The 18,234-nt window shown below is 46.5% G+C and overlaps 1 protein-coding gene across 3 annotated transcripts in view; it reads left to right on the top strand.

Annotated features, from left to right (window-relative positions):
- VPS54 (VPS54 subunit of GARP complex) overlaps positions 1-18,233 on the top strand; it is a 44,747-nt gene extending 26,514 nt beyond the window's left edge. For all 3 annotated transcript variants that reach the window (XM_040059587.1, XM_040059585.1, XM_040059586.2), the window contains 13 exons: positions 5-101; positions 579-898; positions 2,735-2,864; positions 3,071-3,252; positions 3,877-3,989; positions 5,317-5,380; positions 7,369-7,474; positions 10,728-10,815; positions 11,476-11,597; positions 11,734-11,814; positions 14,906-15,013; positions 15,855-15,949; positions 17,778-18,233. In XM_040059587.1, coding sequence (XP_039915521.1) covers positions 5-101; positions 579-898; positions 2,735-2,864; positions 3,071-3,252; positions 3,877-3,989; positions 5,317-5,380; positions 7,369-7,474; positions 10,728-10,815; positions 11,476-11,597; positions 11,734-11,814; positions 14,906-15,013; positions 15,855-15,949; positions 17,778-17,883 — 1,612 coding nt within the window. In that variant the 3' untranslated portion in view covers positions 17,884-18,233. The remainder of the gene's footprint in view (positions 1-4; positions 102-578; positions 899-2,734; positions 2,865-3,070; positions 3,253-3,876; positions 3,990-5,316; positions 5,381-7,368; positions 7,475-10,727; positions 10,816-11,475; positions 11,598-11,733; positions 11,815-14,905; positions 15,014-15,854; positions 15,950-17,777) is intronic.
- The last annotated feature ends 1 nt before the right edge of the window (position 18,234 follows it).

The following is an 18,234-nucleotide window of genomic DNA, read 5'->3' as shown; positions in this document are numbered from 1 at the left end:
TCAGGCTTGCAGACCAGATGAGGATGATGAATTTCCCTCAGTGGTTTGATTTACTGAAGGATATTTTTTCTAAATTCACCATCTTCCTCAAGAGAGTCAAGGTAAGACATTCATTTCCAAAGAACTTCACACAGTTCAGGCGTGAAAGGGAGCGAAGTTGCTTTTCCATTTGAAGTCTTAAGGTGTTGGTTTTGCTTGTAGAGTTCAAATTCCTGATTGAAAGGAGATGTGAATGCCCTGGCATCCAGGGCAAAAATGCTAACAAAGAGAGCAGTGGCCAAGAGATAATGCCTCTTTTGCTCGATTACTTCTATTCTAAGCTGCTGGGGATTAGGACAGGACTTTTGTACGTGTTAGATTGCTCCAAATGAGGTTTCCTTCACCTGTCTCAGAAACATCAGATATTGCTTGCCATCAGACAAACGAGCCTGCCTCTAAATACTAAAGAAAATAAAGCCAGGATTTAGTTTTAATTTTGTGGGCGAAAAAAAAAAAAAATCTCTTTCTAGCACAACCTTGTGACCCTGGGTCTTGGGGTGGTGGGGTTTTTTTGTAATAAAAGTCACATCTCATTCCAGGCAACGTTAAATACTATCCGCAACGTGGTTTTCTTGGTTCTGGACAAGAACCAGAAAGCCAGAGAGCTGGAGGACGCGTTCCAGAAGAGCTCCGCTAAGGAGAGCGCGGTGGACGGCGAGGTGGCGTACCTGACCCACGAGGGGATGTTCATCAGCGACGCCTTCGGCGACGGCGACCTCCCGGCGCCGCAGAGGAACGCGTCCCCCAACAGCGAGCCCTGCAGCAGCGACTCCGTCTCAGAGCCCGAGTGCACCACCGACTCCTCGTCCAGCAAGGAGCACGCGTCCTCCTCCGTCCCTCCCGGAGGAGCCGAGATGATGTGAGTGAGCTCCGGAGCCAGGGGTGAGGTGCGGGCGGTTGTTTCTGGTCACGCGCTACGACAGTGGCTTCGGAGGAACGTGGGTTTTAGCAGCGGTTCTCCCCTCAGGGACTGCTGTCGGAGTGCGCTGTTACGTTTGCCTTTTTTTTCACCCCCACGGGTTAAACAGTGACTGGTTTACGGCAGTTCTTCCAGAAAAGAGCCTCTTCTCCGTTAGTTTTTCGGGGGGGACCGCTTGTGTAGAGAGCAGGAGAGATGTGAGTCCTTGAAAGACAGGTTGTTTGTCGTGCCTTTAGCGGGCAGAAGCGTTTCTGTCCCCTGTCCGTGCTCCCTATGGCTGTTTTTCCTGGGGTTTTTTTCCTTTGTTTTTAAGATGGCTTCGTGGAGTACACCTTGATAAATTCTAGAGAAAAACCTTCTGCTTGTCATCAGCTATTTAACTTCCATAAATCAATCAATCAATCCATCTCAGTGCTTTGGTTACACGGGCAGTGCTGCCCTGAGGTGCTCCAGTCTCGAGTTCCAACCTTCTGGCATCCTTTTATGCACCCATTACTCCTGGCTTCAAGTCAGAGCTATCTTTTGAAAAGAACCAGGCATGATGTGTGTGGGACTCGGGCATGAACCACTTCAAAAGCCAGCATGTCTGGATACGGAGTTACGTGAAACAAAAGTGAAATTCCACTTGTTACCCTGCTGAGAGATGGAAGACAGCAAGTGGCCTGCTCTTGCTGGTCCTTGAGTGTCTCTCCTTATGTGTTGAAGCAGCTGTTAGTTTTGAGACTTTCCCCACCAAATGACAGTGCTGGCTGAAGGAGATAGACTTAAAATAAATATGCTGTGCATAAAACACAGGCCTTTGTATGTCTGAACATCTGTCGTGTGCTGGAAGAGAAATGAAATGTGAAGAGGAGTCCAGGGTTACATGGAAGAGCAGGGAAAGGGAAGGGGGTTGGATCCAAACTAGTCTGGAGCACTTTGCCAAGTTTGCTAAAAATACACCATCCAGCTAGAGCTTCTGAGGAGTGAAGTTGTTTCTGAGGCTGGTTGCATAACTTTGTTCTGAAATGAACTTACCTCGTCGCTCTTCTGGTTTTGTTTGCACCTCTGCTCCGTGCTTGGAGCAGGCTAATAAAAATACACAGAGCAGTGTTACCCCAGTTGCTGCTCTCTGTGAAAATACACAGAGCAGTGTTACCCCAGTTGCTGCTCTGTGTATTTGTGTCCCAGGTTCTCTTCCGTCGTGCTGTCAGTCCTTGGGCTGGCCCAGAAGATTGTGATCTTCACTAACGGCATGAACCACGAACAGCAGAGCTGTGCTAAGTGCTGGCCTCGGAACAGCAAAGTCATACGAGGCTTTTTAAAAAGCACCAACTTAGGACCCTGAAGTCCAAAGATTAAGGCTGTGGGAAGAGCAGAGTATCTATTTTAGGCCTTACACTTGCGTTGGAAGAAAAGTGCTGTGTTTTATCTGCCTTATGCTTGTGATGCTGAAGTTTCAGAGGAGCTGGGTAAATTTTAGCTCAGTAAATTGTTAATTACATTTGTTGTATCAGTAATGGCCATATCATGTTTACTCTTAGGCCATTAGTAGTAATTAGAATGCAGAATTAAAAAAAAAAAAAGAGAGAGAAAAGGATGTGCCGTTATGCATTTCCTTGCTACAAGGGGCTGACAGGACCTTGACAGCAGCTTAGAGGATCCCATCTGTATAAAGTGACTTTGGTGATTAACTGACTGCATTTGACAGTTGCTGCAAGGCTCTTTCCTCCTACGTGCAAAAACACTGTTTGCTCCATAAACTGATGCTCAGCCAACCGGGTCTGTCGTTCATAGGATCGGCGAGGACATGAAACTGACTGACCTGGAGCTGGTCAGGCTGGCAAACAACATCCAAGAGTTACTCTATAACGCCTCTGATATCTGCCACGATCGTTCAGTCAAGTTCCTCATGGCCAGAGCGAAGGTGAGGAGCTTGGCTCAGGCTCTTGGTGGTGCCTCGTGCTTGCTTTAGCTACTCACCCTGCATTCTACCCTGTCTGTCACACAAAGAGTTAACTAATGTGCCTCTTCGAACCGTAGCAGCCCTCAGACACGCTGACTAGTTATTTCTCCATGCCTCCGAATTTTTGTGGTGGTATGTCTCCTTACGATGGTTTCCTTTGCACGCAGGATGGCTTCCTAGAGAAGCTGAACTCCAACGAGTTCCTTACTCTTTCTCGCTTGATGGAAGGCTTTATCTTGGACACTGAGCAGATCTGTGGCAGGAAAAGCATGTCCTTGAGAGGAGCTCTTCAGAGTCAAGCCAATAGATTTGTGAACAGGTTTCATGAGGAGAGGAAGACAAAACTGAGGTACCTCTGGGTAGACGATCTTTGTGTTCTTCCATGAATAATTTTATGTATCGCATACCAGCCAAACACAACCTTTTGTTGCCTAGAACATGAAGAAGCTTGTTGTACTTAAAAACAGGGGGTGAAAATAGGTGCAGCAATGGCTACAAAAAGTACACAAAGCTAACAGTGAAGGGCAGGATTGCTCTGTTTTAGGGGTTTAAGTATAATTCACTTTCAGCTGTTTTCTTAAAAAAAAAAGCAAACTCAAGCCGCTTGGAGGAACTGCCTGACCAGTAACATCCATCAAGTCTGTTTGCTGTCATCCATCAAAAGCTGATAAAATTCTAGTATTTATGCATTACTTCATTGGCAGTGATCTCATAAAGACCTTTATTGCCTGGTATAGTTTTTGATCTCCTTTGACAGATTGAATGAACAAATTGTGAGATCTCTAGACCAGCACAGTGTTATTCTGTTTCGCTGCTGACAATTGTTGGGCACCTCCTTCTCATGAAGGTGACTGACGTAACATTTTGGGCCAGTGGGGTTTTTTTTAAACATTTTTTTCAGCATGACAGGCAACAGAAGTGTCAAGACAAGGTATTTCTTTCTCAGCCTCCTCTCTTTTGTGTTTGTAACCAGCCTGCTTTTGGACAACGAGCGCTGGAAGCAAGCTGAAGTTCCTGCCGAGTTCCAGGACCTCGTCGATTCAGTGTCAGATGGCAGAATTTCTCTCCCTGAAAAAAAACCAACAGGTGAGTGTCTTGAGTCCTGCAAGAAATGAAATGAATTTATTATCTGCTGAATTTATAATTCTGCTGTTGAATGTTGGTGCACGTATTCTGGTGATGCGCTGGGTCTGTGTTTGCTTGCTGTCCTTTGGGGGGATGAGAAGAAAGTTGATAGCTGTTCTCTTCTTTTTTTCCTTTTTTTTTTCTTTTTTTTTTTTTTTTTCTTTTTTTATTTAATGTTACTGGTGTTGAAATGCCTTGTGCTGAAAGGTTATCTGTTTATTTTTTGAAAACGCTCAGAAGTGTTAGCACTGGGAGAGGGCTGCCTTTTTGTTCCCAGTGTAGAGGCTTGAAGTCTGCACAAATTCAGTCTTTTCCCCCAGGGTACCGCTGAGGAATTGCAAGGGACTGAGGAGCACGTGCATGTGCTCGGCCCTCCTCGTATGAAACAAAGCCTGCTCCTTCCCACTCCTTCATCTGCCAGTTCAAATGAAAGGCAGCATGCCGTGTGCCTGCTCATGGAGGGGAAAACTCATGTTCATTCAATTATTTACCTTGCCACAAAAACCTCATTTGACCTCAGGAAAGTCACTTTTTCCTCCTCCTGCCCCACTTCCCCGTGTGCACAGTGGGAATGCTTGATGTGTTCCTACCTCGTGGGGATTCTCATCCAACATTGCAGTGATTGGGGGGAAGTGAATATCCAGGAGAGGAAGAAAACATGCAGAGAGGGGGAGAAAAGAGATTAGAAGGAAGAAAATACAGTGATGTCATGGTGGAGAAAGCCTGACCTCCCAGGAGGAACACAGCAGATAACAGAGAATGTATTAAAGCAATAATCACTCCAGTCATGGAACGTGACAACAAAGTACGGCCGTCAGCCATTGCTCATAAAATAACCTCCAGCAGCCTCCTTCAAGCAGACAATTTAGCATGAAAAACTGCATCAGTAAGAGCTTCTGTTGTGAAGCCTGAGGAAAAAGTGATTTGAAGCCAAAATATTAATCTACACAGCAAATCACTTGAGAATGAATAGTAGAAAACCTGGCGGCTTTTTCTGCCTTTCTGCTGTTGGTAACCTGTGGTGTTTGGAGTTTTTAAGTCCATAATGACTGTGGGACTGTGAAGCTCTTTGGTCTAAAATCATAGCAGCCAATGAAGTAACTTTATGGGTCGTAAAAATTTTGATGAGTGATCAGCTATTTAATAAATAAAAGAGAGAAGTGCTTGCTACAAAGATTGTGGGGTTTTTTAAACCTTAGCAGGTGAACACTGTATTTTTATAAAGAGCATTTTTTGCGCTTGTTTTTAGTTCAACTCACTCCTTTTCCTGTCTTATTAAAATATCTAGCTACTGAAGAAAGAAAGCCAGCTGAATTCCTTATTGTTGAAGGACAAAAATATGCAACAGTTGGGTAAGATGCACTCTTTTCTCTTAGCAGTGGGTTGGTTGGCAAGAACTTTGGAGTACAACTGTGATGAATGTTAACAGTTTTAGCAATCTTATTTAAATTAAAAATCCCTCTCCTTTCACAGACTAGTTTCTCTTTGGTTCCCAACAGTTATAAAACATCACGAGCTCCTTGCTGCATTAAAATGCCGTGTTTTTTTTCTCTGAATAGCTAGGTTTTAATTTATAATTTTATTTGAATGGGGTTTTTTCCCAACTACTTCGTGAAAACACGCACCTGAAAATACAGGCTTGTCTTCTGAGCACACCCGTTATATCTTGCAATCTAGGTTACCTCTAGCAAAAATTATAGACCCTTTAAAATAGTTGGGGATGAAAGAGACGTTTAAAGCTCACCTTGTCCACCCTGCCTGCAGTGTGCAGGGACACCTTGCACTAGGCCAGGTTGCTCAGAGCCCTCACCAACTCGGCCTTGAATGTTTCCAGGGTTGGGGCATCCACCCCCTCTCTGGGCAGCTTGTACCAGTGTTCCACCATTCTCATTGCCAAAAACTTCCTCCTTATTTCTATTTCTAGTGTGCATCTCCCCTCCTTTACTTTAAAGCTGTTTGTTGCTCCTTGTCCTATCACCAGCCAACTAAAAGGTTTGTGCCTGTGTTTCCTACAAGCCCATTTAAGTATGGAAAGGCTGCAGTAAGGTCTCCCCAGAGCCTGCTTCTCAACAGGCTGGACAGCACCAAAATTCCTGAGTCCACTACTGAATGGTTGCTTGTCTTACTCAGAATAAGATGCTGGATATGCTGTTTCTTGGTATCCTGGCTGATTTGAATTGGAAAGTGGTTTCTTAAAGCTGGCTATATCAGAGACATTTTGAAATGTATGCCAGATACTCCCTCGTTTCTTTCATTTGAAAGCATGCTGTGTTTCCAGAGATTGTGAGGCTTAAGCCTTAATTATGCATGAGAGTGTTTTTGGAGAAGGGAGTAAAGCCTGGAAGATCTCACTCCCCAGAGCTCTAACATCAATTTTGCACCAAACTTAAAATGGTGTGATGCACAGGATGTCTTGGACCAGCTGTCATTTTATGAGTTGCTTCATGATGATGTGTCATTGTTCAATGGGAAACAGACTCTGATGGCTGAGAACTTCTGTGCCAGGCAGATGATATCACTGCTGAAGAGCGTTTCAGGTCGAGTAGGAGCATTGCTCTAAAGGATAAAATTTGCTTAATATATGATGTGTTTGATAACATACCTCTGCTCACTTGAAACTTGTTAAATTTAGCTCTGTGAAGCAATTGAGAGCTTCACAGTGCAAATATTTGTTTCATTTCTACACACTTCTGCATCCAGTTGCATTGCATCTAATCAAATAAAATGCATTCATCACAAATGCCTCGTGTTCACAACACACTCTCCAGGTGTTTATTTTCAGTTGACTTGTCATCGTCTTTCTGCACTCTACTGCCTAAAGGAAGAAAGAGATTTAACTTTTGGAAATGTTAAAATATCTACTCTGAACATTTATTTTGCATCAGTTTCCCTGCCTTCTGTGTATTTGAATTCAAAGGAGCGTGCTTGCTCTCTGGGGAGCTGCCTTAATTCCATCCAGTAGCTCCCAAGTTCTCCAGTGCCTGCTGACTTCAGGGGAAATTACAGGTGTCGATTCGTCTTTGAATATTTGGTGCTGTTTCTTCACAGCTGCCTTCTCTCTTTGTGACTCCTTAGCATTTATTACGTGTTTTTTCAGAGATCTTCTTTCACATAAAATACTTCTTCCACACACCACCCTGTGGAATGGGTATTGGATTGGTTGTAACTATCTCTGTGTACATCTCCTTTTATGCTTCACTTCTGCTCCACGTCAATTCGTGGATTTATTCAATGCTATAATCTCTAGCTTTCTATCAACGTGACTGGCCTGTGTTTGATTTTTTTTCTCAGCACTTTTCGTGCACTGAGATGACCTATTTGGCTGTTACCTCTCTTTCAGGACAGTCTTGCTGCTAATAAGAATAATCCTGGAGTACTGCCAGTGTGTGGATAACATTCCTTCCATCACCACTGACATGCTGACCCGCCTGTCGGATTTACTGAAGGTACGGCTCCAAACGTGCCCCAGAGCCAAGCAGGGGCAGGCAAGGGGCACAGAACGTGTCTGACTCTCAGTAATCCTCACGTGTTCTCGTGTTTTCATGTAAATCATAAAAATTACCTCGAATCATTGTCTTTGCTACTGTGCCGTAAGGAAACCCTTCGAGCCAAAGGCGTTAAAGATGCAGTTTGTTGTGGGAATTAACTCTGGCTGTTCACCGAGAATATTAGAAATCCCATCCGGTAGTATTTGACATAGCTGCCCGTAGGATTAATGCTGCTGAAGAAAAAGCAATTTGATCCCTGATGCCACAGAAATATATTTCTATATTGAGGAAGGAAACAAGTCCCTGGGTTTTTACAAATCGGTAGAGGTACAGTCATTAGAAGCATGAAAAATAGTGTGGGATGAAGGTTCTGTTGTGAAACGTGAAGGTGATGAAACAGCAGGACCTCTTTGTCATTTATTTCTCACTGGAGAAGAGGAAAGCTGGTAAAGCCCAGACACTGCAAGGTAAAATAAGTAATCAACAGTAAAAGGAGCACATTAATGCACCTTAAAACTGTCATATATGTATACACACACACACACATATATGTATCTCCTAGCAGTTAATTTGTGTTAAGGTTTTCACTTGTATCTTTGTCCACAAAGGTCATATCAGGTATTTGAGTTCTGAACATGAGCATAATCAATGAAAGAAAAACAGATTCAGTCTCCAGAAGGATATTTTACATAGGGAACATATCCTAGGAGATGGACCTTTAAATATTTGTCCTATTGGTAGTTCGTATTTGAATAACCAGACACAGGAACACCGCTCCCTGCGGTTGCCATTCGTATTAATCCATCAATTTTCCCTTTTAAAAGCACTATCCAAGGCAAATCAGTCTGTCTGAGCCTGCCCCTATTCAAGTCTCCTTCTCCAGCTGCTGCTTCCCTCAGGAATTGCAGCACCTCTCCACAGGTAGAATAGCAGTGGATGTGTCAAACTTGGCCAGATTTGCATTTCTGTGTTAATTCCCTCTCCTTACCTTATCTCATTCCAGCTCTGTCACTTGTGCTTTATTTCTTGGTGTCCAAACATCACGTGCAGTTTAATTACTGTATTTTTTTATCTGTCAGCAAGGTGCCATCAATTGAGCAGATGTCAAGAACAGCTAGAAAAAAACAAAAGCTCATTTATTACACTTTGAACAGGGTAGAGCCCCTCCAGGTGTTCTGGCGCTTTTTGTCTGACAGCTGTCAGAGCCAGCAGACTTTTGAGAGTAGCGAGAGCTAGACTTGCTTGTGATGGAAAATGGAAAGCATTCCCAGGAAATGGAATTCCAGGCAGTTCTGAGCTGTGGCTGCAGCCTGAGTGAGATGACTCCTGTGCGTGGGAGAAATCATGGAATCCTGTAGGTTGGAAAAGACCTCGAAGATCAATCGAGTCCAGTCATTTACCCAACACTGCCAAGGCCACCACTAAACCACGTGCCCAGGGCCACATCTTTTAAATACTTCCAGGGATGGTGACTCCACCACTCTCCTGGGCATCCTGTTCCAGTGTTTGACCAGCCTTTCAGTGAAGAGATTATCCCTTCTCTCCAAACCCTGGTGCAGCTTGAGGCCGTTTCCTCTTGCCCTGTTGCTTGTGGAAGAAGAGACTGAGCCCTACCTGGCTACACCCTCCTGTCTCAGGGAGTTGTAGAGGGCAAAAAGGTCCCCCTGAGGCTCCTTTTCTCCAGGCTGAGCACCCCTGGCTCCCTCAGCTGCTCCTCCTCAGATCTGTGCTCCAGAGCCTTCTCTGGGCACGCTGCAGCACCTCAATGTTGTGAGGGGTCCGTACTGAGCACACGTGGCTGTGGCTGCTGGGGTTTTTCAGGTGGTGCGGACAGGAGGAGGCTCCTGCCCTTCCTGCTGGATGCAGGAATGCTTTGCTCCCAGCTGGCACGAGGAGGAGGTGTTGCTCTGTTCCAGGCACTCTGCTCCATCACTGCTCTGTCTGCTCCAGGCCATCTGGGCACAGTCATTCCCACGAAAGGCAGGGGACAGTAATTGTGTCCAGCACTCTTTACAGACCGAGTTTTTGATGGTTTCCATCACAGTTACCACGAACCTGAGCGAAATACCTCAGAGGAGCTTAGGCTGCGTGAGATACAGCTGCCTTTGACTCAGTGATTCTACTTTAAATTCCACACAGAGGTGGAAGAAAAGTTCTTGCTTTTCTGGAGGAGATGAAGTGGATGTGAGGCAGTTTCAGCCCCTGCCCTCTGTCTTGGCAGCAGTGTAGGTTATGCCTTTCAGAACCAGGAGCCACTCTGCTTCAGCTGTGGTGTGAGGTCTGGGCTGCTTTTTTGGCCCTGGATGCACCATTGTGGCAGCCCAGAGCTGGGGAGAGAGGTTCATGGTGGCTCTGTGGGCCTGCATTTTGTGACTGACACCAGGCAACAGCCAGAAAATTATTTCCCCTTTTTACACAAGGAAATTTCGGGTTTGTTCTTGCATTATCACGAAGGAAGACCTGTGAAGCAGAATGATGCCCCTGCCCTCAAAAAGGAGGTCTTTGTGAGGACAGTCCTTGCCACAATTTCCTCTGCATCTTCAGGTGTTTGAGAAAAGTTTTGCCTCTCAATGTCAATTGAGAGCTCTGTTCAGACAGGAGCCCTGGGACTTCTGCTCTGCATTCAGTGCAGGAGCTGGGGACAACAGCAGTGCCTTTGCTGCTGCATCACCCAGGCCCAGTCTGGAATATCTGGTGTCTCAAGCTGGGTGAGGAGGCAGAATTCCAGTGTAGGTAAGAACATGCTGATAGCAACAGTGCAGAGTCTTTGTTGGCCTGTGTGCTTTTAATTATAACTTCTATTCTCCTGGAAGCAAGTTAGGGAAGTCTAAGCGTGAGTTTTCCACTATACCTGGAATTCTTACAGGATTGGTTTTTCATCTCCTGTGCATCATTTCTTAAATGCGGTGTTTCCTAATGCTACAAACATAGATTCAGTCACCTCGGCAGGGGGGAGTTTCAGTGCTTTCCTTTAACATCAGCAGTGGAGAAGGTCAGGAGCCTGAGCAGAAACCTTTTGTGTTGATGTTTTCCCCTCTGACGCTACGCCGCTACTCTGCTGAGGAAAGCTAGTGAAACTCTGGAACTGGCCTTCGTAATAACTTAACTTAACCTGTTGGTGGTGTTTCTAAGCTGTGAGTTTATGTAGTTGATAGAGAGTCAACGTGCATTTTCGCTTTTTTCTCACAGTATTTCCTCCTTTTTCTCACAGTATTTCAACTCCAGAAGTTGCCAATTAGTGCTCGGAGCCGGTGCATTGCAGGTTGTTGGCTTGAAAACGATCACTACGAAAAACCTAGGTATGGATTTGTGTATTTAAAACGTTTAAGAAGCTGGTGAGATGACTGGTCTGCATTTCCCTTCTGGGAAGGGAACAGCCTGATGGGAATGGGTTGAGAGGCCGTGGGCCACAGCTGGGTCAGGTTTTTGCTGCAGTGTGGTGACCACACGGGCACCAGTGTGTGTCCTGCTGCTGGCTCAGGCCCTGTGGGAGCCGGGAGAAGCCTGGCTTTTTGGGATCCTGTTGGCACTGCAGCAGCAGGAGCAGGTGCAGGGCAGGGCAGGGTGGTTTTTGTACAACACTGCAGCAGAAACACTGCTGCCTTGAGAACGTGGTTGCTGAGGTTAAGTGGCTGATGAGTCAGGTCTTTAGAGGTCTCTCCGACGTCTGAGTGTGCTCAGGGCTCAAAACATGGAGTAAACACTCAAAGCCTCTTGTAAAATCCATCCTTTATGCCATCTTACCCGAGCTGGGTGTGAGCAGCCAGGTACCAGTCTGGCATCTTCCCTGGGTGGGGCTTCCCAGGGTAACAAACACGTTACCTCCGTGCTCGGAGAGCAGAGGGAAGCCCACCGTGTGAGACTGTGTCAGATCTGGTACCAGAGGAGGCACAATCCCCTCAGAAATGACCCTTCCTGAGTAATAACTGCCTTCCTTATTTCTCTTCCTGGCTTCACAGCCCTGTCTTCACGTTGCCTCCAGCTCATCGTACACTACATTCCCATCATCAGGGCCCATTTCGAAGCCCGGCTGCAGCCGAAGCAGTTCAGCATGCTCAGGCATTTTGACCACATCACAAAGGTAACTCTTCCAGCATTTCCTGAAAGGCCGAGTTCTGCTTCTCAACTGTCCTCTGAAGGACGTGAGTGCCACTGGAAAATGAAACCTGCTTTCTTCCCTTCCACTGGAAAATGAAACCTGCTTTCTTCCCTTACAGGATTATCACGACCACATAGCCGAAATTTCAGCAAAGCTCGTTGCCATAATGGATAGCTTATTTGACAAACTATTATCCAAGGTAATGATTTATGGGAATTATTATGCACTCTCTAAACTGCAACTGGAGGTCTCATTGTGTACAGTCTAGATGTTTCAAATGGAATCTTAAACCTTCCTAACCAGGGCTTGTTGGAACTTCTTTTCACTGTATAGATGGAAAGCTCTGGGCTGTTCTCACGAACGTGGCTCGTGTTCACATTTACCACCTGGGTGGGTCAGTCACCCTCACTCCCAGAAAAATTACAGGTTTCTTTGGCTGTGGCTGATGCAGATGCTCGGGTTTTCAGGAGCTGAAGTGCTCTCTTCCCACTGACTGCTCTTGTCTGCAGCCAGGCTCAGCAGATCCCGTTTCCTGCTCTTTCCAACGGCGAGCGCGGCGTTTCCGGCGGCTGAGGAAGCAGCGGGAAAGTGCTGAGGAGGAAGAGTTTGGGAGGGGAAGGACCAGCCCATCTGTTGGGCTGCAGCTCTGTGCTCAGCAGCTCCCGCTCTGGAGCAGCATTTGTACTCCTGCTGCGGTTGGGTGTTGGAAGAAGCGGCAGCGTGGTCCTGGGCTGGATCTGCTGAGGCTCACCTCAGGGTGGAACACACTGGGACACCTCTTCGGCCCACAGGCACACAAACTGCGTCAGCTTTTAAACCTTAATGTTGTGCTTTGGATCTTAGGGGTTTTTGGGGAAAATAAGCTGTTTCATGACAGGAATAAATTAATTTTTTAGTGATAGATTTGATTGATTGGCCTGGGCCGATGTCTTCCTTCAAGGAGCTCACGAGAAGCAGGGGAACACAGGCTGGTGAGAGCTGCAGTGGGGAAGTTGTAACAGGCAGCATTTCTGTCTTCCTTGCTGTTTCTGTTATTTTATTGTTAACTTTATGTTGTGCTTTTTAATTTCATCTCTTTCATTGCTCTGTCAAGTGATGCTGCCTAAACTTAGGGTGCAAAAAAAAGGCATTTAAATTGGGATTTCCCACTCCTATTCTACTTACATTTTTTAAAAAATGTGTTCATGCTCTTCCCTAAAGACCAAAATGGTCTGCTGGTTTTTGGGGTGTTTTGTCCCACGTAAAAGCATCTGTTACGTGAAGTAGCATGGCTGTTTGGCCACTGTATCTCTTGAGAATAAAAGACAAATGCAGGAATTTACATTCTTGATCTAAACAAATGTGGCCCACAGCAGAACAGGAACACATTTCACGTTCTTGATGGCAGTTAGTGGGAACTCATCCCTCCATCTTCACAGCTCATTGTCCCTTTGGAACTATTGCTGTCCTTTAGAGCTCTTGAGGGCTGAGTGACGATGCTTGGCCCACGTGAATGCAGCCCACAGAGTCCAGGCACGGTTGATTTGCTTCCATTCCTAGCACAAACCATCATTTGGCTCATCTTGTTCCTAAAACATGAAATCTGAAGAGCATAAACCCAGGACATTTGCAAGTGGGCACATCAGTACAACCGTGTCAGCGTGTTCCTGCATTCAGGTGTTTTCCCGTGTCCCAGCTATTTCAGTGTCCTGTGGCTGCCGTGGTCGCCTGCTCCGAGGCGTGTGAGTTCCACGCCCCAAACCCAGAAATTCCTTCTTTGCAGGAGATGAACAGTTGGTGCAGTGGACAGGATATGAGCATGCTGCATTTCCAGGCTGTGCTTCCCCTGGGAGCTCCATGGAGCTGTCCTCACCCACTGCCACCGAGACAAGGCAGCTCACAGCAGCGTGGACACTTCCCAGCAGGGAAATACCGCAGGGATGGGGTTATTGACCACTGGCAGCGATAAATTCAACAAATGGGAAAGGCTCCTTCGTTACCATGAATGGAAAAAATGCAGTGCAAATTCTGAGCTTCTCTTGGAGCTCGCTGTCTTGTGACTGTTTGGGCAGAAGAGAGAGCAGTGAGGGTTTTTTCCTGATCCCTTGTGGTATTAAAGCTGTTGACCTCTGCTGCAGATAAAAAGGGCCGGGAGATCTTGGAGTTCTTCCTGGGGCTGTTGCTTTTCCCCCTGATGATGAGGAGTTGGGTGTGGCTGTAATCATGCAAGAGCCACTGCTGCAGCCACCCAGTTCCCTTTGGCTCAGCAACAGTGCTGGGAAATTGGAAACAATTTCTTGCTTAACTTCCTTGTCCTGAGGCACCCTTCATCCCTCAGGCTGGGTGGTTGTTCCCTGGAACAGAAAGTGTTATTTTTCTGCTACTTCTCCTGTCAGAATTAGGTCACTGGTTTGGATTTTCTGTAAAGGCTTTCTCAAAATGCCCCATTTCTTTTTTTCCCCTCTCGTGCTCAGACAAGCTTTGTTCTCTTTGACAACTCAGGCCTGCATTAGAGCAGGCATCCCCTGCAGTCTGTCTGTAAACCATGCAGTTACAACCATCCTGTTCCATTCCTGAGCTGTGCAAGGCTCCGTGGGGAAGTGGCACCCTCCCAAAGGTGCCCTGCCAGCCTGTCACCCAGGCCTGTGCTGGCACAGCCTCTCCACCTGGGACTGCAGAGCCGGCTTCACTCTTCCTGGGACAGCTTTTCAGGGTTCCTGAAATCCTGATCAGGACTTCCCTATCCAGAGGGGGGACATAAGAATTTTGTTCCCTTTGTAGCAAATCTCTCGCCATCTGGTGTTTTCCAGTGCCTTGCTTCTTGGATTTTAGGCCCTGGGAAAAGGGACCTTTTTTTTTTTTTTGACTTTGACTTTGCTTTCCAAAGTCTTTCTGCAATGTTCTTGTGGGGTTTTTTTTGTATTGTGATGCAGTTGTTTTTTTTTTTTTTTTTAATGGCAGATAGACGAGATTTCAGGAGTTTCCATTTCTTTATGGTTTCCTTTCCTTGATTCTTCAGAAATTTGGATGTGCACGATCCTAGACGAGCAGATTTCTCTCGGGAAGTACTCATTTCTCAGAGGCAGAAGTGCTTTTCTGTCATGGGCTGGTACCAGTCTGAAGGAGAGGGTCAGCTCACAGCAGTTCCTGGCCGGATCAGATCATGCCCAGCCACCCTTTTAATTTGTGCTGTGCTGAATGGATCTTGATTCCTGATGTTATTAGCAGATCAGAGCCCCAGGTGGCTGTTGGGAACGTGAACCACTTTGAAGTGACAGAAAGGAGTTAACTGGTTGTGTGTTTATTTCCAGTATGAAGTGAAAGCCCCTGTTCCTTCAGCATGCTTCAGGAATATCTGCAAGCAAATGGCAAAGATGCATGAAGCTATATATGATCTCCTTCCCGAGGAGCAAACTCAGGTGAATGGTATTTTTGAGCTTCATCTCACAGCTCACTTGCAAGTGCACGCTGACTTTGGGAACGAGAGAGACTTTATCTGGGGAGAGGGGAATTCTTTTTTGAGTCCTGGTGAAACCCACACATTAAAGGGCTTGGCAGCAGTGACAAGGACAGCTTGGGCTGAGCTGAAGGAAGTGTTCCAGTGCGTAGGGAGAGCGACGAGGAGCACAAAAACAATGGATTTCAGGATTTTGAGCTGCCTTGTGATGTCTGGAGATGGCAATCCAGGAATTCGTGCTGAAATGCTATGCAAATGGCAACGCTGCAGGGCTCGAGAGCAGCCCTCTGAGAGGATTATTCTGTGACACTGCTCAGAACCAGTGGCTTCCAAAAATCCCTAAATGTATTTATTACACACCCGAATTGTAGCAGATGTGCTTTTGCAGGGTTTTGCTGCAGTGGGGTTGCAGATCCTAAGGACAGGAAGGACCAATCCAGTCACTGAATACGAGCTGTCATTTCTCTTTCACGTCAGACTGAATGCTCCCTTCTAGCACAGGAAAGAGATTTGTTACATTCTAGGCTTAGTACAAGTTGCTAGATGCTAGAGGAGGAGATTTGACGTTCCAGAGAACATCTCTAAGTGCCACACAAAATGAGCAGTGAGGCTGTCCTGTGTGTCACAGACTCCCTGTGCCCAGAAAGGTGAGGCCAAAGCACTGGCAGAAGGAAGAATCACAGGAACTGCAGAAACAAAACTGAAAGTCAGTGACTGAGGGTGCTGGCAGCGTTTCCCCTCCGGAGGCAGCGGTGTGAGCAGTGGAGCGCCGCTCCTCACTCTGCTGCTCTGCTTTCTTGCAGATGCTGTTTTTACGGATCAACGCAAGCTACAAACTCCACCTGAAGAGGCAGCTGGCCCACCTCAACGTGGTCAATGATGGGGGACCTCTGAACGGGTGAGCTGGGGCTCTTCTCTTCCTCGCCGCTCAAATGAGCGGCCTTTGTCTTCTGCAGGGAAGTTGTGATTGCAGAATCGCGGCTCCGTGTTTTAGCACGGAGCTTTCTCGCAGCAAAGGACACGACTTGTGCCGTTCCACGGTACACGGGAGTGCAGACTGGGAGCTGGGCGTTGTCCAACTGGAAACTTGCTTGTAGGTGTCCTCAGCTCATGGATTGCTTTCCCTCCCCTCCCTTTGAGTGACAGCAGCAGCCACAGTTTAATTAGCAGGAACTGTGTGATTCCTTGAAGCAGTTTTGAAACGTGGATGGTGACTCATGGTGCTGGCAAAGTAAAAATAGGAGAAAGCAGCATTTCATCTGTGCAGCGGGCAGCTCTGCAGGAATGGTTTTTGGAGCAGAACTAGATTTGAAACAGGCATTATGCTCACAGGGCTTTTCCCCTTCCCTAGCACACCGCTCCATCCCCACACAGGTCAGCAGTACCTGTCCTGAGAGGGTGCCTGGTGGCTGTGCCTGCTCTCCCCCCCTCCCAGAAAAAGCCTCTTGCAGGCTGAGTTGTGTTGTCAGTTGGATTGTCCCTGAAACTGGAGTTTTTAATTCCTCCTGATGACCTGTGGGCAGCAATGTGTTTGCAGTGTAGCAAGGGTGAATTGAAACTCACGGGCCCACCACATGCAGGCTTAGGTTGCAGAAGTCAGAGAAGGTCGATGATGTTTCAAATGTCACTGGAATGAAAGTTTTGTTCCTTCCCAGTTCATTGTTGCTTCTACTTATGTGCATTCCTCCTTGTGCTCTGTGCAAGAGTTTATCTGCACTGGCTCTCTGTATTTGTGGTGCATTCACAAGGTGACATTCCAGTGCCTTTGGTGCTTATAAAAGTGTTTGTAACCAAGCTCATGGAGTACCCAGTGCAGCCCCAGCTGAAGGGAGAGCCCCTGGAGGTGCTCAGGGTGCCTCTCTCTGGGATTTCCAGTCCCAGACACGGTGCTGTGCTGTTTTCATCCTGTGCTGTTGGTTTTGTTCCGTCCTTGTGGCTGCGTGGCCAGGATCCCTTTTGTGTAGGAGGGTTCTTGGTGAGCTGCTGGGGCTGTTTCCCAGCACTCAGGAGCTCTCAGCTGGCCCAGGACCGTCTGAGGGCAGCAGTTTTGTACTTCAGACGCATCTCTCTGGGAGCTGGGGCTGTTCCAGAAGGGGAACATCAAACCCTGGATTTCCTTGTTTCCTCAAACTGCTTGTTTCTCTAATAATAGTAAAAAATCCAGGCCTGTGAATCCTGGTTAACTTTTTTACTATGTAAATGCAGCTTGTGTTCCTACATCTTGCCAGCAAGAAGCATCATGATCCTTGACCTGCTTCAGCTGTATCTGAGGGGTTTTAATTCTGTATAAACTGCTACAAACAGTGCAGCTGTTTTACAGTAATCTTAGAAATTACAGAATCTTTACCCTCTAGAATACAGAAGTTAATGTTGCAATAATTAATATTCTGATTTGGAATGGAATTGGGGGTTTAAGTCTAGATAAGCCTGGGATTGCAGCAAGAGAATAGAAGTTTTAAATGCCTAATTCCTGCTGAGTTTTGTGAACTCGTGGTTTGATCTCCCCTCCCTAGAACTAGTTTTACAGCCAGCAGTAATCCTGTCACGGATAAGCAGGGCTGTAAAATCAACCACAGCCGTAGCATTGAGTTTTGAACTGATACTTAAAGTATCTAATCCAGGCACAGGAATTGGCAATTGCGTGCCAAAGTCCTGGACAAACCCTCTCCTGGCATTCCAGGTGGGTGCCACGGGTCACGTTCTAACCTCGTGTGTTTTCACTGCAGGCTGGTTACTTCAGATGTGGCTTTTTACACTGGAAACCTTCAAGCTCTGAAAGGCCTTAACAACTTAGACCTAAACATGGCTGAAATCTGGGAGCAGAAGAGGTGATAACCCACTGGGAGCAGTCACTTGGCTCTGACAACAGACTGGCTTTCTCCGAAGCGGCGTGACGACAGCGAGGTGAATACTTGAGCCCAGAGCCCCAGGAAGGGCGGGATTGAGAGCCGGGGGTGCTTAGACTCAGAGGGAGCTGCAGGGAGAGATCCTTCCAGTGCCCTTCAGCAAGAAACAAGTGATCAGCTGTCTGTGCAATGTTTTTTCATTCTCTCTGGAAACAGACTCAGGTTTCTTTGGACCAAATCCAAAAGAACACATAGCTGTAACACAGCTGTAGTTGTCTAGAATGCTCTGTATATCTTTATATTAAAAAGATGCTTTGCATTTCTTCTAGTGCAATGA

The sequence above is a fragment of the Hirundo rustica genome, chromosome 3, assembly GCF_015227805.2.
Source record: "Hirundo rustica isolate bHirRus1 chromosome 3, bHirRus1.pri.v3, whole genome shotgun sequence".
Taxonomy (NCBI): Eukaryota; Metazoa; Chordata; class Aves; order Passeriformes; family Hirundinidae; genus Hirundo; species Hirundo rustica.
Note: the sequence above shows the minus strand (reverse complement) of the source record. Positions and strands in the feature narration are given on the sequence as shown.